The sequence below is a fragment of the Micropterus dolomieu genome, linkage group LG08 (assembly GCF_021292245.1).
Source record: "Micropterus dolomieu isolate WLL.071019.BEF.003 ecotype Adirondacks linkage group LG08, ASM2129224v1, whole genome shotgun sequence".
NCBI classification, from domain to species: Eukaryota; Metazoa; Chordata; class Actinopteri; order Centrarchiformes; family Centrarchidae; genus Micropterus; species Micropterus dolomieu.
In genome coordinates, this window is record NC_060157.1 from 21,072,646 (window position 1) to 21,090,847 (window position 18,202).

General features: G+C 39.8%; 1 protein-coding gene across 2 annotated transcripts in view; it reads right to left on the reverse strand.

Annotated features, from left to right (window-relative positions):
• Positions 1-17,677, reverse strand: part of si:dkey-178k16.1 (band 4.1-like protein 1) — a 42,892-nt gene extending 25,215 nt beyond the window's left edge. For both annotated transcript variants that reach the window (XM_046056953.1, XM_046056952.1), the window contains exons 1-3: positions 17,470-17,677; positions 2,346-2,434; positions 1,876-2,025 (exon numbers count right to left, since the gene is read on the reverse strand). In XM_046056953.1, coding sequence (XP_045912909.1) covers positions 1,876-2,025; positions 2,346-2,417 — 222 coding nt within the window. In that variant the 5' untranslated portion in view covers positions 2,418-2,434; positions 17,470-17,677. The remainder of the gene's footprint in view (positions 1-1,875; positions 2,026-2,345; positions 2,435-17,469) is intronic.
• Positions 17,678-18,202: the final 525 nt, after the last annotated feature.

Genomic DNA, 18,202 nt, shown 5'->3' on the forward strand with positions numbered 1-18,202 from the left:
AGTGTTCCATCATGATGAGCGTGTGGTGCTACTGTGAAATTCAAATAAACCAAGAGTGGTAGGAATTCACCAAGCTACACCCATCTGTTTACAAACACAAAAGGCTACAGAGTCACGATTCACGGAAGCCAGGGATTGCTCATCTTAGCCTTCCATCCCCCACAATGTAGAGCTTGTCTCACCTCCCTCCACCCATCACTCCCCCACTCAGTGAGAATAGCAGCAGAGCTGCATTTCCTGACTCAGTAGCATGTATTACTGAGGGAGACTAAATCCCACTGAGGTGTACCTTCGTGTGGTGTGCTGAGTCAAGGGCTACGTTCAAATGGTGGAGATGTACACCAGCTTCTTAAAATGCTATATTTATTGTCACCCTGCACAGCAAGATTTAAAATTTAAGCACGTGTGCATTTTAGTGCTGAGAAACAACCAAACTCTGTTTTAATAACACTGCAAAACCACTTTTTGAAATCCTTTTTTCTAATTATATTTCTGCATGTTTGCAAAATTGTGGATGGCAAAACGATTACTAGAGGGTTGTTATTGTGGCATGGAAAGGAAGCTGTGTGTTTAGCTATGAAGTGAGAAGCAACTTTAAAGGTTCAGTGTGTAATATTTAGGTGGATCTATTGACAGAAATGCAATATAATATATATAACTAGGTTTTCAGTGGTGTATAAAGACCTTACATAATGAACCGTTGTGTTTTAATTACCTTAGAATGAGCCCTTTCTATCTACATACAGTACACCGCAGGTCCTCTTACATGGACATCGCCACGTTGCGCTACCATGTTTTTACAATAGCCTAAATGAACAAACGGCTCTACAGAGCATGTTTCGTCACTACGTTGAATACGTACGAAGATCAAGAAAAAGAAGAAGAAGAACAACAAGTAATATTAGTAGCAATATAAGTAGCAGTCGACTGGTTTATTAGAAGTAAGAAAAGAAGAGAAATTTTGACAAATAAAGGACCACATGTATTATTTAGCTCAAGAGCTGACAGAGCCTGTCGACCACCGTATCTTCTCCTGCTTGCTCGGAAAGGGATGGGTGAGCGGTGCATGTGGTGTTGGAATAATCAGAATCTTTTTTCCCTCCTTAAATCTTTATTGCAAAAAGAGAACAAAAGTGTGCATGGGACATAAAGAAGTATACAGAACTTTGATTCGTGCAAAATCACATATTGCATATACATATTTTGCAAACATGTCATTTGTAATACGGTTATTCATGTTAGTTTGCTGTCCATGTAGAGTGAACTAGATGTCTGTTTGTTGTTTATATGCTCTGAAAATGCTAATCCAACACATCTTGGTATTAGCCTCCATGTTGAATCCATATTGTGACTTAAGAGCAGATGAACACATGACTGAAGTCAGAAGAACAACTTCACAACTCGGGAAATGGGACCATCCGAGGAGCACGTGAATGTACTGTGAACCATTGGTTGCAATTCGCAACCCTCACCACTAGATGCCACTAAAGCTTACACACTGATAGGTGTAGGTCACTAATATGATTTCATCCTGTCAGTTTGTATTTTCAACACTATTAGAAATTTCAAGAGCAGGACCGTGATTTAGTACATACAACATGGTCCTGGATCAGGGCCAGGTTATCTAAACCAAACAAAATAGTCCAGTTCCTAGAAAATTGGCAAAAAGAGAATTCCACTTCTGTTGTGAGAATTAGGAGTTGGATGCATCATGGCAAACAATTGGTGCGCTAATTCTCCATTCATGTAGCATTAAAAATCATTGCAGATGCTCAACAAGATCACATAATGAAAGAGCACCAGTCAAACCTCTAACAAGCAAATACAATCATCATCATCATCATTTTCTCCAGCACTGAAAATTTAGCAACATACCTCAACTGCAGCCTCATAGTCTGAACCGTCTAGTAGTGTGACTTTGACTGGGACAGTCTTGGGCCGCTTGTTGGTTTTCTGGGGCGATTTGGAGGCTTTACTGGGGGTCTTCTCCGAGCTATCATCCGCTTCCCCGTGGTCCTCTGGAACCTGGGAGAGAGATAATCCTTCCTTTAGGTAAGAGAGCTTCAAATCACTGTACATTGTCTCTTCATTTAAACAGTTGCATTCTAAGTCTAAAGGGGCATTATATGCACTCGCCTTGCAAAATCTCTGATCATGTGAGGCAATCAGCAAATGCATGATGTTGTGTGAGCTGCTGCTCTAAGATGTTAAGTTGTTAAGTTGCTGGCACAGACAGAGGGGGCTAGCTGTCTTGCATTTCAAACAGAAAGACGGAAGGCCCCTGAGTGATTGAGAGGCCTGAGCAAAATGATCTACAGCTGCTGTGAGTTCCACAGCGCTCCCACCTGATTGGTTCTCCTGGCGTCACCCTCCATTGCGCTCTTCAGTTCCCCAGCCAAAGCCTTCTCTGTTGTCATAGAAATGGATGGCAGTCCTGCAACCACACATAAACATATTCAGTCAACATGAAATCTTCTCCTGTTCCAAAAACCGAGTGCTTACTGCTGCTAGAAGTCCAATTTGCCTCTGGATTCCTGATGGAGCGACTTAATCTGACATTTTGGTGTAATGAATGGCTGCAGAACAGATACCTTTGGTGACATCACTTCCAATTTGTATTTTTAATTATCCTGCACTGCCAAGCAGATTGAGTGTCTTTTTCACATGCGTGGTCACTGAATTGTGCACGGAGCAATGGCGAGGGAGAGAGAAAGAGGGTAGCTTAGCCAGTGCTGGCTCACAGCCTCCCACAGGAGCACTCTTCATGAAGAGTGTTGGCTTCAGGACGCTCTCTTCTCACACTAGCAAAGGAGATAGCATAAATTACATCAGCCAGAGAGCCCTGCGGCACCGCACAAGACAGCAGACACACCGAGATACAGAGAGAGAGAGAAGGAGAGGGCACTGGGAAACGTGACGACAATCTGAGGATGAGACAGGAGGAAGGAAAGAGGAGCACAGGATAAAAGGTAGAGGTTGCGGGGAGAGACACACCAGGGAAAGAAAAGAGAGAGAGAGGGATGAGTGAGACATCCAACAATGCTGATACAATATTCAGGTGAGCTGGAGACAGATGAGGCTTGTCATTTGAAGGTGACCACTGCTATACTCGAGCTGGACTCTTTCTTCGGGTGACATACAGTACAAAGCTAATATATTCAGATTAGGTGGTACAGCTAAGAGAAAACGAATTATCCAAGATAAAGCCCAGAGTCACTCTGTAGCTTTAGGATGAAAGGGGAGCATCGGGTCGCGGGTTTAACATTCCTTATGTGTCAGCTGAAATTTCCCAAGATAACACAGGGATTTTCTTTTTCAAAATCACAGTTTAAATTCTACACTTGAGCCATTTTCTGAGAGACACTGGATTGTGATGAGATAGTAATGGTGCAAAGTTTTATAAAGGTGATTCCTTTTTTTCCCCCAGTCTGGCAAAAATGTGGTGGTATTCGTCAAATTATGAGGTAGTCGCTCTCCTTTAGTATATTGTTTATTTTAGAATATCCCCATTTTTCATCCTCAAGAGACAGGTTGTGCACAAGAAATACAAACTCTACTATATAATTTAACAAGTCCTCTTCTTAAGTAAGTCCAGGAAATGTGTCAGCCTAAGCCATGTGTAATATTGTTTCAAACCTGGAGAACTCCAACTACTTAATTAATGACGTCCTATAAAGTGTGAAACGGCCAAAAAGCCATAGAGCGAGTGTCATCAAACAGTAAACTAAACTTTGCACAACTGATGATATGAATACAAGAAAATGCTCAATAGGTACCTATTGCTGCGTTCTAGGCAACTCGGAACACTGAAAATTCCGACCTCCGACTAGAAAAAGTACCATGGAACGCCACCTGATTGGATTTCCTACTTTCCTACTATTTCCTATTTTCCTACTTGTGAACTCGGAGAAAAATATGTACCCCGACTTCACAGGTAGCAGCTGAATTACATCACACAACAATGCCAGCTCCCATGGAAGCCCACATTATAAATGGGAAATCATAAACTAAAAGGCAACAAAATATACATTTGCATGTATTTAAATTAAAACAATACATACGATCATATAGTAAAACCTGTTCTGCATGTACTGTAAATTGATGTTATTAGGTAGCTGGTTACAATAAAGAATCTCATGAAGTCATCTTCTCTGCATAAAAGTTATTGTTAAAAATGCCAAAACATTTGAAAGCATTAGGAAGTATAACCTACAATATTGACTGACTCTTGAGGATTACCAACTGATGTAGCTAGACGGGAATACAACTGAAGTATAGGCCATTTGTGTCAGTTGTTTGCATTTAAACGGCCCATCCTTTTAATTTACACCAAAGGCACAGCTGAGGGTGCAACTTTGTGTACACTTTGTCACGGTCAATTTTTTGTTCACTTTCGGCGTCATACACCACCATGCACCTTTGAACGCTTTGAGGTTGAAAGTTGGATATTTCAACTTGGAAATTTCCCAGTTCTGAGCAGTCTGGAACGTGGCATTATCACACACACTGTGAATGTGAAAAATGGGGAAAAAGCATAAAATAAGGCAAGAGGTTAATGAGAGGAGGGGATTAGTGAGGAGGGGACATGGGAAGCGCTGATTTAAAAAAAAAAAGTACAAAGCTTCCAGGGAAAACGGTCATTAGGGACGAGCAAAACAGAGGCTTAATTTGGCCTAATAACTGCCAGTGAAGTGTTTGTAACGAGGAAAAGATATGGTTGTATTTTCTTTCAAAAATGAGGCCCTAATTAACAATTTTTCCCCTCAACCAGCTGTCTCAGTACATCTCTGTGTTTACAATACGGGAGGCTGGAACACAGCATGTCTCAGCTTTCATGATAGGTCAGCCTCCTACTGCATAATGAAGCCGGATCAAAGAGGAGTACAGTCTGGCTGTAGGAAGGCTGCAGATGTCACATGTACACCATGCAGTGATCCTCCACAACTTTTAAGACCTGCGGGTTGGTTAATTAATCTAATTACTGAAAAATAATACTATAACTGAGAATATCTTTTGAATATCAAAAGATATTCTCATTATTACTGTACATTATATGCAACAATAACATTTTGCTGTGTTTCAGGTTAAAGTGGCAAAAGGGAAATTTATACATTTTCCAAATGGGATTTCCATGTGTAAATTTGCCTCGTACGGCTCATGTTTATGCAATGAGCCAATGTCAAAGTCAAACAAGGGAAGCAGCCAATTTACATAAATGCATCCTTTTGTTTTTTAATTATTTAACTTTCTCCGTATGTGGACACCACAACGCCACACCTGATATTACCTGATTTTGTTTTTTATATCATGTTATGCTATGTATTTAAGCTCAATAGTTGAAAATTAACAATAAAAAACATATTTTAGGAACAAATAGAGGAAAAACACTCACAGTGGTATTGATAACTTTACATGTATGCAGAAACCCAGTAGCATATTGTTATCCTCATCTAACTTCATGTTGAATCATTTCAGTTTTAACATATCAACATCCAACATGTAACAGATTACATAGTTGTAGTACTTACTTCTTTACAGTATGTGAGTATAGTACTTATTCTTCATTTCGTGTAAAGGCTGCTAAGCAGTCAAAAGTTGCAATTTAATGCTGTAATATGCACATTTGCATTGTTATTAATGTTCATATACCGTAAAACTTCAATTAATAGCCAAGTCCCAAATAGCCGCCTATCTCCTTTACTGGCCTGGTGTGGGAACACATTTTGACAAATAAACGCCAGCCTCAATTAAACACCTGGTCTTTGAATGTATAAAACATCTTAAACCTTGCGGGGTCGCCCGCTTTAGCTGCTTCTAAGCTGCTTAGATCGTTAATACAAATATTAATGTTTAAACGTATGATCAATATGGACATGCTGAACATCGTTAGATCGGTTAGATTCTCCACAATACCACTGTTAAGTTCATTTAACGGAAACAACATGACCCAAAGTCTAATTCTTCTAGATTTACTGATGTAACCTGCATGGCTTCAAGAGAGGAAAAGGGGAAAAAAGTGCTGACTGCCGTTAACTTTGAAGCGCTTGTCCACTCATTAAGTCCAAATGCGTCCGTTCCTTGATTATTTATCTTCCTTTAGTCTGTAAGGGTCCACCAATCAAAAGAATCAAAACAGCTTTTCATAAAAATAAATCCAAGTTGTGAATCCTGTCATGTGAAGTCCATCAAGTATTATTCTGTTTGAAATAAATAAACTGTTCAGTTTTGTGCAAAAAGAATTAAAGGCCTGTGTATGGACGCCTGTCCCAAATAAAGGCAGGGTCAATTCAGTGATTTTAGCAAATAAAAGCCCGGGCTATTAATCAAAGTTTTACGGTATTTGTTAAATGTCTGTTTTATTATAATATTATACAATTTATCACATCTTTGAAAAATTAGAATAGAAAAACTAGCTGGTTACAGAAATCAAACTTAATGCAATGTGACTCCACTGTTGCATGACGTCCACGTACGTCCATACGTGGACAGTTGGTTTTTGGTGAATAAAAACTACAATTTACTCTAAATTTTAATTTATAAAACATAAACCTAATAATAATATTTTATTGTACATACTACTATTTTTTTTTTCTTGATTGAACTCCTTGAATAAAAGTTTTTCACAGATATGCCTGAGGCATTTAGCACATGGCCATCACAGTCGGCCATCTTGGACTGATGGGGTCATCAAGCAATAAATATTTGGAAAACAAGAGAGTAACCACTGTTACAGTGTTGCAATCAATCAACTGACACTGTCCTCAAATGACTTGGAGAACATAACCATGATATAGTAACCCAAAATGGAGTTAAAATAACTATCCACAAATGTGGATGCCATGCATGAAAGGGATATATTGACTTTCAGTGTTGCTAATGATACGATCATATGTTATCATTTTATAAAATTCTTTTTTCCAAATCAATGATTCCAGGAAATCATGGTTCGATATAAAAGTTATTCTATATCCCTGAAGAGTTCTGTCTGAAAAGCATTTTTGAGTGAAATAACATATGGATTTTGCTCAGCTGAACTGTAATAACTTTGGCAATCCCCTAACTTTTTATCTAGTGCATCAGTGCTTTGATTTATGACAAAACCCCAGCAAAACGATTTACATTCCCATCAGCCTCAGCTGTACTTTGTATTTAGTGCTAATTAGCACGCTAGCATACTAAACTTAGATGGTACTAAGCACACCCATTAAACATCAGCATCTTAGCATTATGAGCATGTCAGCATGCTGCTGTTAGCATTTAGCTCAAAGCCCTAAGCACAACTGTGCTAAATTGCCTCACATCATAACACCCTTCAGCCCTACATGTCATACAAAAGCGTATGTCATAAAATCACAGATGAGGATCACGATGAAGATAATTAAAAGGCCAAGTCCATTCTTTTACCTTGACATCCATCTCTATTCTGATCTGATTCTTCTGATAAATTGCAGTTCTCCTGAACACTTGGTCACGTCAGCCAATCAGATCTGTCCACTGTAATACCCCCACTCAGTGTGAATGTCAACCCCTATGAAGCAGCTGTCAGAACAATGTACCAGTGAATCACAAGCAAACTTGAGAAGAATCCTAATGGATCAGTGTCAGAGACTTTAGGGTGCTCATTTCACACACATCATGATCGCGAGACTAATCAATTCTTTCATTTGGGTCACTTTGTGATTCAATCACCCCGGCTCCACATCAGTGCTGGTCTCTGCACACCTAATCATCTGTGTGAGGAAGATGATGGAGACTGAGATGTGTGTGTTGCTGCGGCTGCTTAGACTCAAAATTCCTATTACAGTCATTGTCTTCAAACAGACTCCGATTAAAGTTCTTTCTATACAAAATCGTCTGCGGCCTCTTTGGTTCTTGAACTTCAAAGAGCATGCACCAGGGAAAGTCTCTGTGAAGTGTGACAGCATCATGGTAGGTGAAGCTCCTCAAAAGGATTGTAGGCCTCCAAAAATAGTTGCATTACATGAGTTGACTATTCTTTACTTAAAAAAGACAGAAATACTGTTTTTATTTATACTTCAGAAAGTTAGGGGCCAAATTAAAACACTGTCAGACTAGATTTGGGAAAGGGCTTATTTGAGGATGGCTATCTAACTAATGGATTACATTACACTCAGACACCACTGTGATACTGTACTACAGGTTTTAACATTTGCTTAGTCATAGATAACCAAAATAATCCCAGATGGCTTCTATTTCCACTCTTGTCTATTAATCTGAAACTCTGTGGGCACTGTGAACTATGTTTGTGTCTGGATGAGTTTTAAACATGTTTTGGACCTTATGAAAACTATCTAAAGGTCACAGCAGTCCCAAACTACCACTGATAGTAATTGTATCAGACACGGAGAGACAGAAGTCGATGCAATATTGACAGAACGAACGGGGAAGCTTTGCAGCTAATTCGCGCTGTTTATCCACACTGTTGAATGAACACTGCCACTATGTTAAGGTCCAGAAAATCTTTTTAACTAACGTTAAAAGAATTGTAGTTATTTTTCCATCTCTGTGTTTCCATCTGTCCTTTTCTCACTACTTGAACTAAGAAGTAGATTTCCCATGCTAACCAGAACTGAGCAACATGAGAACCGGAATCACAATGTGATGACAGTTGTGGGATTATTTGCTTAGGTTGTCATGGAGCTGCCTATGTCAGTCAAATCAGATCAAACCACACTCATACAGTCCAAACGAAGCACATCAGCTAAGCACAGAGCAACTTCATGATAATCTTAAATGCTTAAATCTTAAATCCCTGTAAATGAAATTGCATAAGGGGTGGACACAATGACATGAATACCTGTAAAATATAATGCAATTAGTTGCAATAGTCATGCAATGACTAGTATTTTTGAAGCATTCAAAGTTTGATTTTATCTTGACGGAGTCAGGTGTTGATCCTCTACGGTTGACTCACCTCTTTGACAGTCTCAATAATTTCTAAGCTTCATAAATGTACAGTACAGGTGCTCTTTCCAAAACATTCAGTGCATAGTGTTGGGTCCAGAATATATCCTGTTTCAGTACATGAACCAATTAATTAGTTACCAATAGTTTTACAAGGTTTAATTACAGTCTACATATTAGTGTGCACTGAGCACAAATTTAAAACTGTGTGCTCTACCCAAAAAGCTGTCGGTGTGCAACTGTTGTTTGTTTGTGCCAGGGACGAAACCAAGATTTTTTAAATAACAAGTTCCTCCATTGCAACACCACCCCCTCAAAATTTTGACCAGACAAAAAGTCTGTATAAAAGTCCAATTTTTATTCTTCAGTTAACAGTTCAATTGTATTTTCTGTGAGTGTCATTTCCCTACATGACGGTCAATGTTATTTTTGAAGCTTTTTCTGCACTGCCAGAAATGTAATTCTGGAGAAACAAGAAATACTATTTACTGTCAAAAAACATTTGAATTAGCCTATAAGTATCACCTTGTGTTTCTTTAAAATGCAGAATGAAACCCCAGCCCTACTGGTCTTTAAAACCTCCCCGCTAAAATAGAGAAGCCTGACCTGATTATCTTAGCTCTGTCTATCTTAGCTGGCACACAAGATTCACCAAATACAAGCAAATGTACCTGTATAAACCCTGTTATTCGTTCAGGATGGGAGGGACCCATGAGTGACTTACACCTACTAGGCTGACTGTCACAACATAGAAGAGTGTGCAGATGGTCCAAAACTGTGTTAAAATATTACACATCTGTAAACTTGAATTTTTCTGCAGCAAAGTATTTGCCTCCGAATTTCAAGCATTTTTCATCACATTGAGCTTTGTTTCAAATATTTACCCTGTTTTTGGGCAAAAAGTAAAGATGATATATCTGACATCTATGATGTACCGCATCTCTGTAAGAAAGAACAGATCGTATCTTCAAATCAAATGAATATGCTTTGTTTCCATAAGAAGTATTGCCTATTCAAGTGTTTTATAAAACACTGCAGGCATCAATAAGATAAGCAATGTTTAGCGGATCGGTTCTTGAAAATCTTTTAAGACAAGACACAGATAAGTAAGATTTAGCTTCTATCCATAAACATGCCCACAGACTTCCCTATCACGGCGTTCTTTCATTCAGGACTCTATCAGCCTTGCCATGTCAGTGTATCTCTGGAGATGACCTCCTCCGCGCTCTACATTTCAGAGTCAGTCCAGTCAGTCAGTAATCATTACTGAGCATCGCGGCTGTCTTGATGTAAGCTGGGATCAACTGCACGACTTTGAGACGCACTCACTGAAGAGGAAAGAAATCTCAAACTGCAGAACTTCAACTACTTTTCTACAAAAAGCAAGCAAAAAGCAGACATTGTGACGGCCCAAAACACTCATCATCTGCAGCGGGGCAGCTCAGATAAATTGCCAGATAGTAACGGACATGATGGCTGATCAGCTGGGGCAGAATGATGTCCATGATGCACCATTCACCGTTGCCTGCCTGTGCCCATTTGTCTTCATGGCGTCTCTCAAATAAAGAGACTGTCAATTTAGAGGCCCTAAAAATGGATGCGTCTTCAGGCAGGCGTCAGTTGCCCACAGGCCCATCCTTCATCAGCAGGTGGGCAGGAGAAAGCTGTCAAATATAGCAGCTCAAAAATATGTCACAGTAGAGCAGGGGAAACACGGGGATGACAGATTGTGGATTCCTCTCGCTCCTCAAACACAGTATGCTGTCAGGAAATTGTGCACGTTTGCCTTCCACCAGAGTATGTTGGAGGGAAAAAAAGGTAAATAGTTTGAGAGCAAAACAGCAAAGAAGGCAGGGGTCAGTGTCATCAGCACCTCCTCTGGTCACACCTTCAAACTTTGCAATAAAAGTGTTGTTTTCCTCTTTTTTTTTTGTTTGATTATTGATAAATAATTAGTATTGTAATAAAAGTGTTACAAAAACAGTGCAGTGACAGTAGGGGTAGTAGCAGCAGTAGTAGTAGTAGTAGTAGAAGTAACAGGAATAGTTGTGTACTGTGCTGCAGAGAGGAGCATGCAGCTAATGTGCTTACTGTGATCTCCAGGCAGTGTTCTTCCTTTGCTTACGCATCTTTTGTGACTACATCATTTACAAAAATGAACAAAGCATGCTCCAAACTGTACTCCTGTTAATTAGGCTGTTCATTAATTTGGAGATTTGAGGGGATATTTCTTTCACTCAGAAACAAAGACAGTTTTGCTCCAACCAAACCATCTGTCTAAGTGACTATGAATATGGATCTTGGTCTCTTATATTTGTGCCAAGTGTAAAAGTATCCTTGTTTTTTTCCAGGATAGGTTGGCCACCCTAATGGAGTTTTGGCACTTTTTGGACACTAATCACTCTCCATGATGCCTTTGACTAGCTCAAACAACAATCCGTGTTTATCATTAGATATCATCAGTATGAAGGGACTGATGATTGTGATGGAAACTGCATATTTCCTTGGTCTTGCCATGGTAATGTGGCAGAATTTAATGACACTAGAAAGAAATTTTGAAAAAAATATCTACCTGTGTGGTTTTCAAGACATTATTTTTAAATGATCCTGTTAGTGGTCTAAATGAAAAAAATCTTCATTATTTTTTTCATTTATATCTGAAATATGTCACCCTGTCTCCTAATAAATTTGGCGATCCCCTGACATTTCACCTAATGCCACTAGCAGGTCTGAATTTTAACTTTAACTTTAATCTACAAAACCAATGACATTTCCGTCAGCCCCAGCTTTATATTTGTGTTTAGTGCTACTGTTAGCATGCTAACATGCTAAACCAAGATGGTGAACATGAAAAACATTTGCCAAACATCAGCATGTTAGCATAGTCATTGTAAGAACGCTGACATTAGCATTTTAACACAAAACAATCCCTTGTTGCTAATATAATATTTTACTTGATATTGATGTGAATTGTGATGTTCATGTTAATCATTACAACTCTGTGTTGTAAAATAACAAATCTACCTTGTAACCTTTTATCCAGACATGTCTAAAGCAAATAGTGTTGCTAAAAGGCAATAGTACACACATATTACGTGTACAGTACATGTTATTTGACATCCACAGAAGCCACCCACTGCATGAGCCAATCACCAACATTTCTCAATGAGCCTTGGCATTTTATCATGCAGCTCCCTCCACATCTCAGCTTTATAATCAGTGCTTCCCTCCTAATGGCATACACAGCCAGTCCATCAATCCTTGCTGGACAGAGTGTGCCTCTGGGAAACCAGGTACAAGACGGTGGGGGTTGGGGAAGTGGGAGTGGCGAGATGTCCTTGTTCAAGGGAAACCATATACACATTGTCCAAACCTCTGGCACTCAGCAGTCTTGGAGGCAGATTGCGTAGCAGGACCGTTAAGTCTGTTGCAAATCATGTCACACCACAACAGAGATAAATGATGCGACTTACAAACCAATGAGCCTGCAAGTTCATCCTCCCCAAGAGAAAGCAAGCCCAGAAGGAGTTGTGCTACCTGCACTGACATAGTACAAGCACTCTCTCATGGGAAGGGTCTGCGCCACAGCAGAGGAAATTACAGTACAGTTTCTACACTTCAGCATCTGAAGTCCCAAGTTCCCCATTTTGAGCTGATATGAAAAGACAGATTGTGTGATTGCAAACTTCTCTGTGTCTGCTTCATTAGCGCTTGGAGTCAAAAAAGGTGGCAAATGTGCACATCAAAATGATTAGAGCGGGGTGGGGGGGGGGTCATTGTAAAGTTAATCCTCACTGATTAAAACAAATCAGGCAGTGAAATCTCTCAAAATGAGCTGTCAAAATGCATCGTTTGATTTACGAGATGAATATCTTCTCTAAATATTAATCAGTTTACACGAGTGGAAGAGCCACCCTCTTCCATTCTACACCACAAAGTAATCCTACATGCATTTAGTGAAGGGGGTCATGTCAGGGTATGTAACAAGGTGTGGGATTTATTACATTAAAGATCAAAAACAATTTGAATTCCTGGGATGTGATTGGAGAACTCAGACTGCTGACCTATTTAGATTTTTCTATCAAAAAACTTCACTGCACAGACACTTGTGTGGGTGACACTGATTGTGAGACATGTTGACATACTGTTGATATACTCACTGACAAACGTGCTGCAGCAATTCACATATACAATGAGACAGTGACAGTGCAAAGCAGACTGTAGACTAAAATTATTTTTATACATCAGAGTGGAATCAGCACCTCCATGACACAGCCTCTCCAGAAACTGAACATTTTGAGCTTCACAAAGTTAATATTTCTTGCTGTGCCGTTTCACTGATTGCATAATATCATATACAGTAGGTGTTGCTGTTATTGTTTCCACCGCCTGTGTATTTAAGCAGCCTGGTGAAGTCCGATAAGTACCTCCTGTAAACGCACATTGTCCAGGTTTCGTATTAGAAGCTATACAATGCATTAAATAAATTATTATTTAAATTAGTAAAACAATTTATCCATGAACATACAGCCCTACAACTCCCCGATTATATTCCACTTTATCACAGCAGTCACACTCGTTGAAAACGAAGACAACCGTTTTTCTCCCATTCCTACAGCAAAGGCGTCTTCTACATGCTCATGTGCACATGCTGATGATCGTTTCCCTCAATGCATCTTTACTTGCAGAGTCAAATAAAACAAAAAACAAAACATATCTTCACTGCAATGACAAGAAAATGACAGGCACCACGCTGTGCCTACCAGCGCAGTTAAATTTTTTTCTATTTGACCAAAGAGGAGAGTGTCGCTACTAACAATAGTTAAGACAAAGACATCAGGCGTGCCTGTTTAAAATGCAGTAACCATGGGAACCCTAGCCTAACATTGTCTGTCAAGCATATCAAAATAAGATAAGAGGGGGGAAAAAAGAAAAAGAACAGCCTTTATGGATTATTTTGGTAGTTGGCGCATACAGACTCCTAAGATAGAAGAAGTGGTGAACAATCACATGGCACCACAATGAAGAATGTGACAGTTCATGTAGACGTGGGCACACACTATACACTATGTAAGATTAGTGGTACACTCTTTGGGATCATTTGTTGCTCACAAATCTGGTCAAACTATTCAAATCACATGTGCAATGTATATGTATGTATGTGATGTACAAAATAGCAGTCAATGTAAAATTGGTCAAGTGGATTCTTTTATTAGAGAGATCATCTTATGACCTCTACTATACTAAAAAAATCAGTTCACCACTTTCTCATCTGCTCATACCATAAAATAACAGTCTGTGTTTAATGGCATTTGAAAATTAATCAGGAGGATGAAATGTTGTATATACACACGCAATATATTATTTTACAGTTATTTAAATCTACTCATCTTTAGGGCTGACCCCAAATAGTCTAAGATTCGATGCTTCGATGGGCGGAGCCTGATTCGACTGTCAATCTCACAGTCGAAGCTTCCCTGCGAAACAAGGATCATGCCATTTTGGCTATATAGGGGTGCTCAACATCTGATTTTACATAGAACTACCAGTTTTCTCCCAATAAATTAATATACAGCCTATTACAATATACATTTCAACGTTTAATGCTGTAAATAAATATGTAAAAAGAATAAAACTTTCAATAAATGTTTTTGAAGTGTGTGAATAAATTCAAAATTGTAAACCTAACCCTGAGGCATCAAGTGCGCATGTGTAAGCGTAGCGTGTATGTGTGCAGTGGCAGTGGAGGAACACTTGCAGAAGAGACAGAGCCCCAGCCTCACTGGTGTTGTGCCGAGTTGTCCGAACCTCGTGGGACTTTTGGATAATTTATCACCGTTGATGAACCACACAAAGAATAATATATCGTTTTTAAATAGCTGGCTACTTGAAATAAACCCGCGAGGAACTGCGATGTCAGGACCTGACAATTCTGATTTGACTATGGGGACAGTGCTACAACCTTTAAGTACTTCAACAAACTTTCATTTATTTCATTTAGTCATTCAGACTAAACAGGTCACCACAACTGAACTTTCAAGTGTGGTATCTCAAATGGCCTTTGGTTTTGTTTAATAATGATACATGTATATGGTCTCATGTATGCAGTTACACTCATTTTCTTCGGATAACGCACTTTTTCAAGTTTTAAATTGAAACACCGTCAGTCTAATCTTGTGATTGCATTCATTTGGCATTTAATGATACCAATAGAATATACCTTTGTCAAACTGTGTTAGCAGTCATAACTTTAATATGATGTTAGAGAAAAGCTCACCAGAAAATGGGATGTCTTGCTGAGTTTGGCACTGCATCCTACAACACATCATTTGTGATAATAATGCAAAAAGTGACAGTTATTACATGCTGTTATCTTTAATATGCGTTTGAAAGCTCCTCTCATTTCTAAGGGACGTGAGTTTATCTTGTGGAGGATTCCAATTTGGCTGTGAACATACCACTGGCCTCGCTTCAATGAGCTATTACAAATCGATCACAAGATGACTTGAAATAGGACTCGAGGGAGAAGTGTACTTCCTTAAACAAGCACGCACAGGGAATTTACGTGCACAGAAACACACACACACACACACACACAAGTGCATCCTGAGGCTGTACAACACATGACCTAACCTTTTCCCTTAAGGCATGTGCATTGGTGACAGATTGCACAGAGGTTACACATTGACCGGAAAGTAATGGAGTCACCGCCTGTGAATGATCCACCATATAACCTTGCCTTCCCTGTTTTAAGTTTGCTTGAATGTCTGCTACATCTTACTTGTCATAGATAAGAGCAAATTGCTCCGTGGGAAATGTAGCATGTAATTTCATTACTGCATTACCTGTGGTGAGACTCCTTGAACCACCTTGACAACAGCCTAGAAAAGAAGTATTCAATACTTTTTCCTGTAGGTGTTTAACACAACATGCATCCACACAAAGAGCTTTGCCCTTTAATGTGAACAAGTAAAGGGGCGTAACAAAGGACAGCCACACTGCTTATGGATGCGCCTTTGTAATGCACACTAGGGAGGCTGAAAGTAGAGCAGGTGAAATAAAGGAAAATGAGAAAATGAGAGAGGATGCATGGAGGGACAGAGGAAGGAATGGACAGATGGATGGATTTAAGATCTAATTTGCCCCCTCCCTGACTCTGCCTCCACAAATTCAGTATCTGGGAATTACTATAGCCTTTGGCATGGCTGCAAAGGAACCAGGAGCCAGATACAGGAGGGCTGACAGTCTGTGAGAAGGATGAGGGTGAAGAGAAGGATGCATAATGGCAACTTTTACAGTTTGACTAGTCTGGAGGTGTTTAAACAAAACTTGCTGAATCTTGCACTTATGCAGATTTGCTAGTAAATGCTCATGTATTTTTTTTTCCATACTTTTACTGAAATAGCTGTGTTATTTGTTTCTGTCCACCAAAATGAAGAAGTCTGCTTTATATTTGTATGTTTCTTGTATCTGCTATAACTGTCAAAATCTGATCCAAAAATTAATTTTTTGTTTACAGTTTACAACAACATAACATCTCATTTGTAATTCAAATTGTCTGTACTCTCAGGAACACTTTGTCCGAAACGTAGGATAAGTTGCATTCCGACAACAGAATTCCTGAGAGAAACACATCCGAAAACAACTCATTAGGCTATTATGTGATATAAATATTGCTATGAGTTGCAGCTTTTAAAATTTTGTAAATCTCAAACCTATTGCTGAGACGTTGAAAGTAGTAGGCCTATTTCTTAAAAGGCAATTTCCAACACCTATTTTCTAATTAACTTATTGACCTTTAAAATACAGTAGCCAATCTTGCAAGCAAGCAATCTGAGACATTTAGTTGAGGCCAGTGTGCTCAGTTTCTTTATCTATTGTGAAGTTATTTTAAAAACACCTCTACTTCCAGTTGAGTAGCCTACCCCACTTTCTCACAGTGCAATTCACACATTTGGGTGAGCTTCCGACTGCGAGGCACCCACGCCTGCCCCCTCTGCCACACCCGAGGCAATACACTCCGTCTTCAATTAGCTAATTATCTTGAGCATCAGCTGTTAGCCTATAGCTCCACACAGCCTAGAGAAATCACAATCCTTATATAGGCTGGCATGTCCAAGAACAGGTCTGAACAATTGTACGTGGGTTGAATGTGTGCAGTCGCCTACCGGAGCAGATCAGGCGCTATGTGATTCAGTAAGATGATAAGGTGCACCTGCTGACTCGTTCTGCCTGCTGGGCCCTGATGCATGCATGAAATGAAGAATGCCCTGATTCTATGCAGCTTATTAAACCAGCCTGCCGACCATATTGGTCGGATTAAAGCTATGTGGCAACACCCTCTTCTTTCGTCCATGACACTTGAAGCACAAAGCGGTGTCTCTGCAGAGCATGCACAGCACGGTTTTGTGCAAAGCTTGTCACCGGTATGAAGATGCTTCCCATACCTTGCCTACAATGTCATTTCATAACAACCGGCAAATGCAGCATGCACCTGTTCCGCTGTCATCAGCGCCGTATCAGACGAACAAATAAAATGCAAACCTGCCCTGTCAGGTCCGGGTGTCAAGCTTCAATCCGAATTTCTGATCATTGAAATAGCAGGAAACTGGACGCCGCCACCGCCCCAGAGCGCCGCTCCTCTGCCACAGCAGACAGGCACAAGCCGGCAGGGATGGCTCACGGTCGGGAAGGGCTAGGAGGAGAGTAGAGGGGCGTCGTTTTCACGGTGTAAGCGAGGGAACTCCTAACGTCGTGCGTGGTATGTGAGGACCGCTTCGCTTATGACACGCAGCGTCTCTTATCGCTTGCATTACTGATTTGTCGGGTCATCTTTTCCCACCGTGAAGCACATTGTTGAGGGCTTTTGGCATCGCAACTGGGAAAAAAGAGCTCGAAATTATAGACACCTAAAGCATAGTTTCACTGTCGGTTAACACATGTTAGCCCACTTGTCCTTAGAGTTATTGTAGACTAATAATAAGACATAATTTGATCATTTGAATAGATCTTATAAATGTATATCGTCTTCTAAATGGAGATTCTGCATGAGTGAGAATGATTCTTGAATGTCAATTTCATGTCTTATCGTATATTCCAATTCAAGTTCCCCCCCCTCATTAAAATGAAGAGAGGAAGACACCTGCTGAGCTGCTGCTCCAGAGCTTTCAAGCAGCGGACAATTCTGCAGCCTGTCCCTGTCAGGTCGCCCTCATGCACCTGTTAGTTAGTAAAAGTCCATCAAATAAATTACAAATCAGTTTTCATGGCTTTGCGT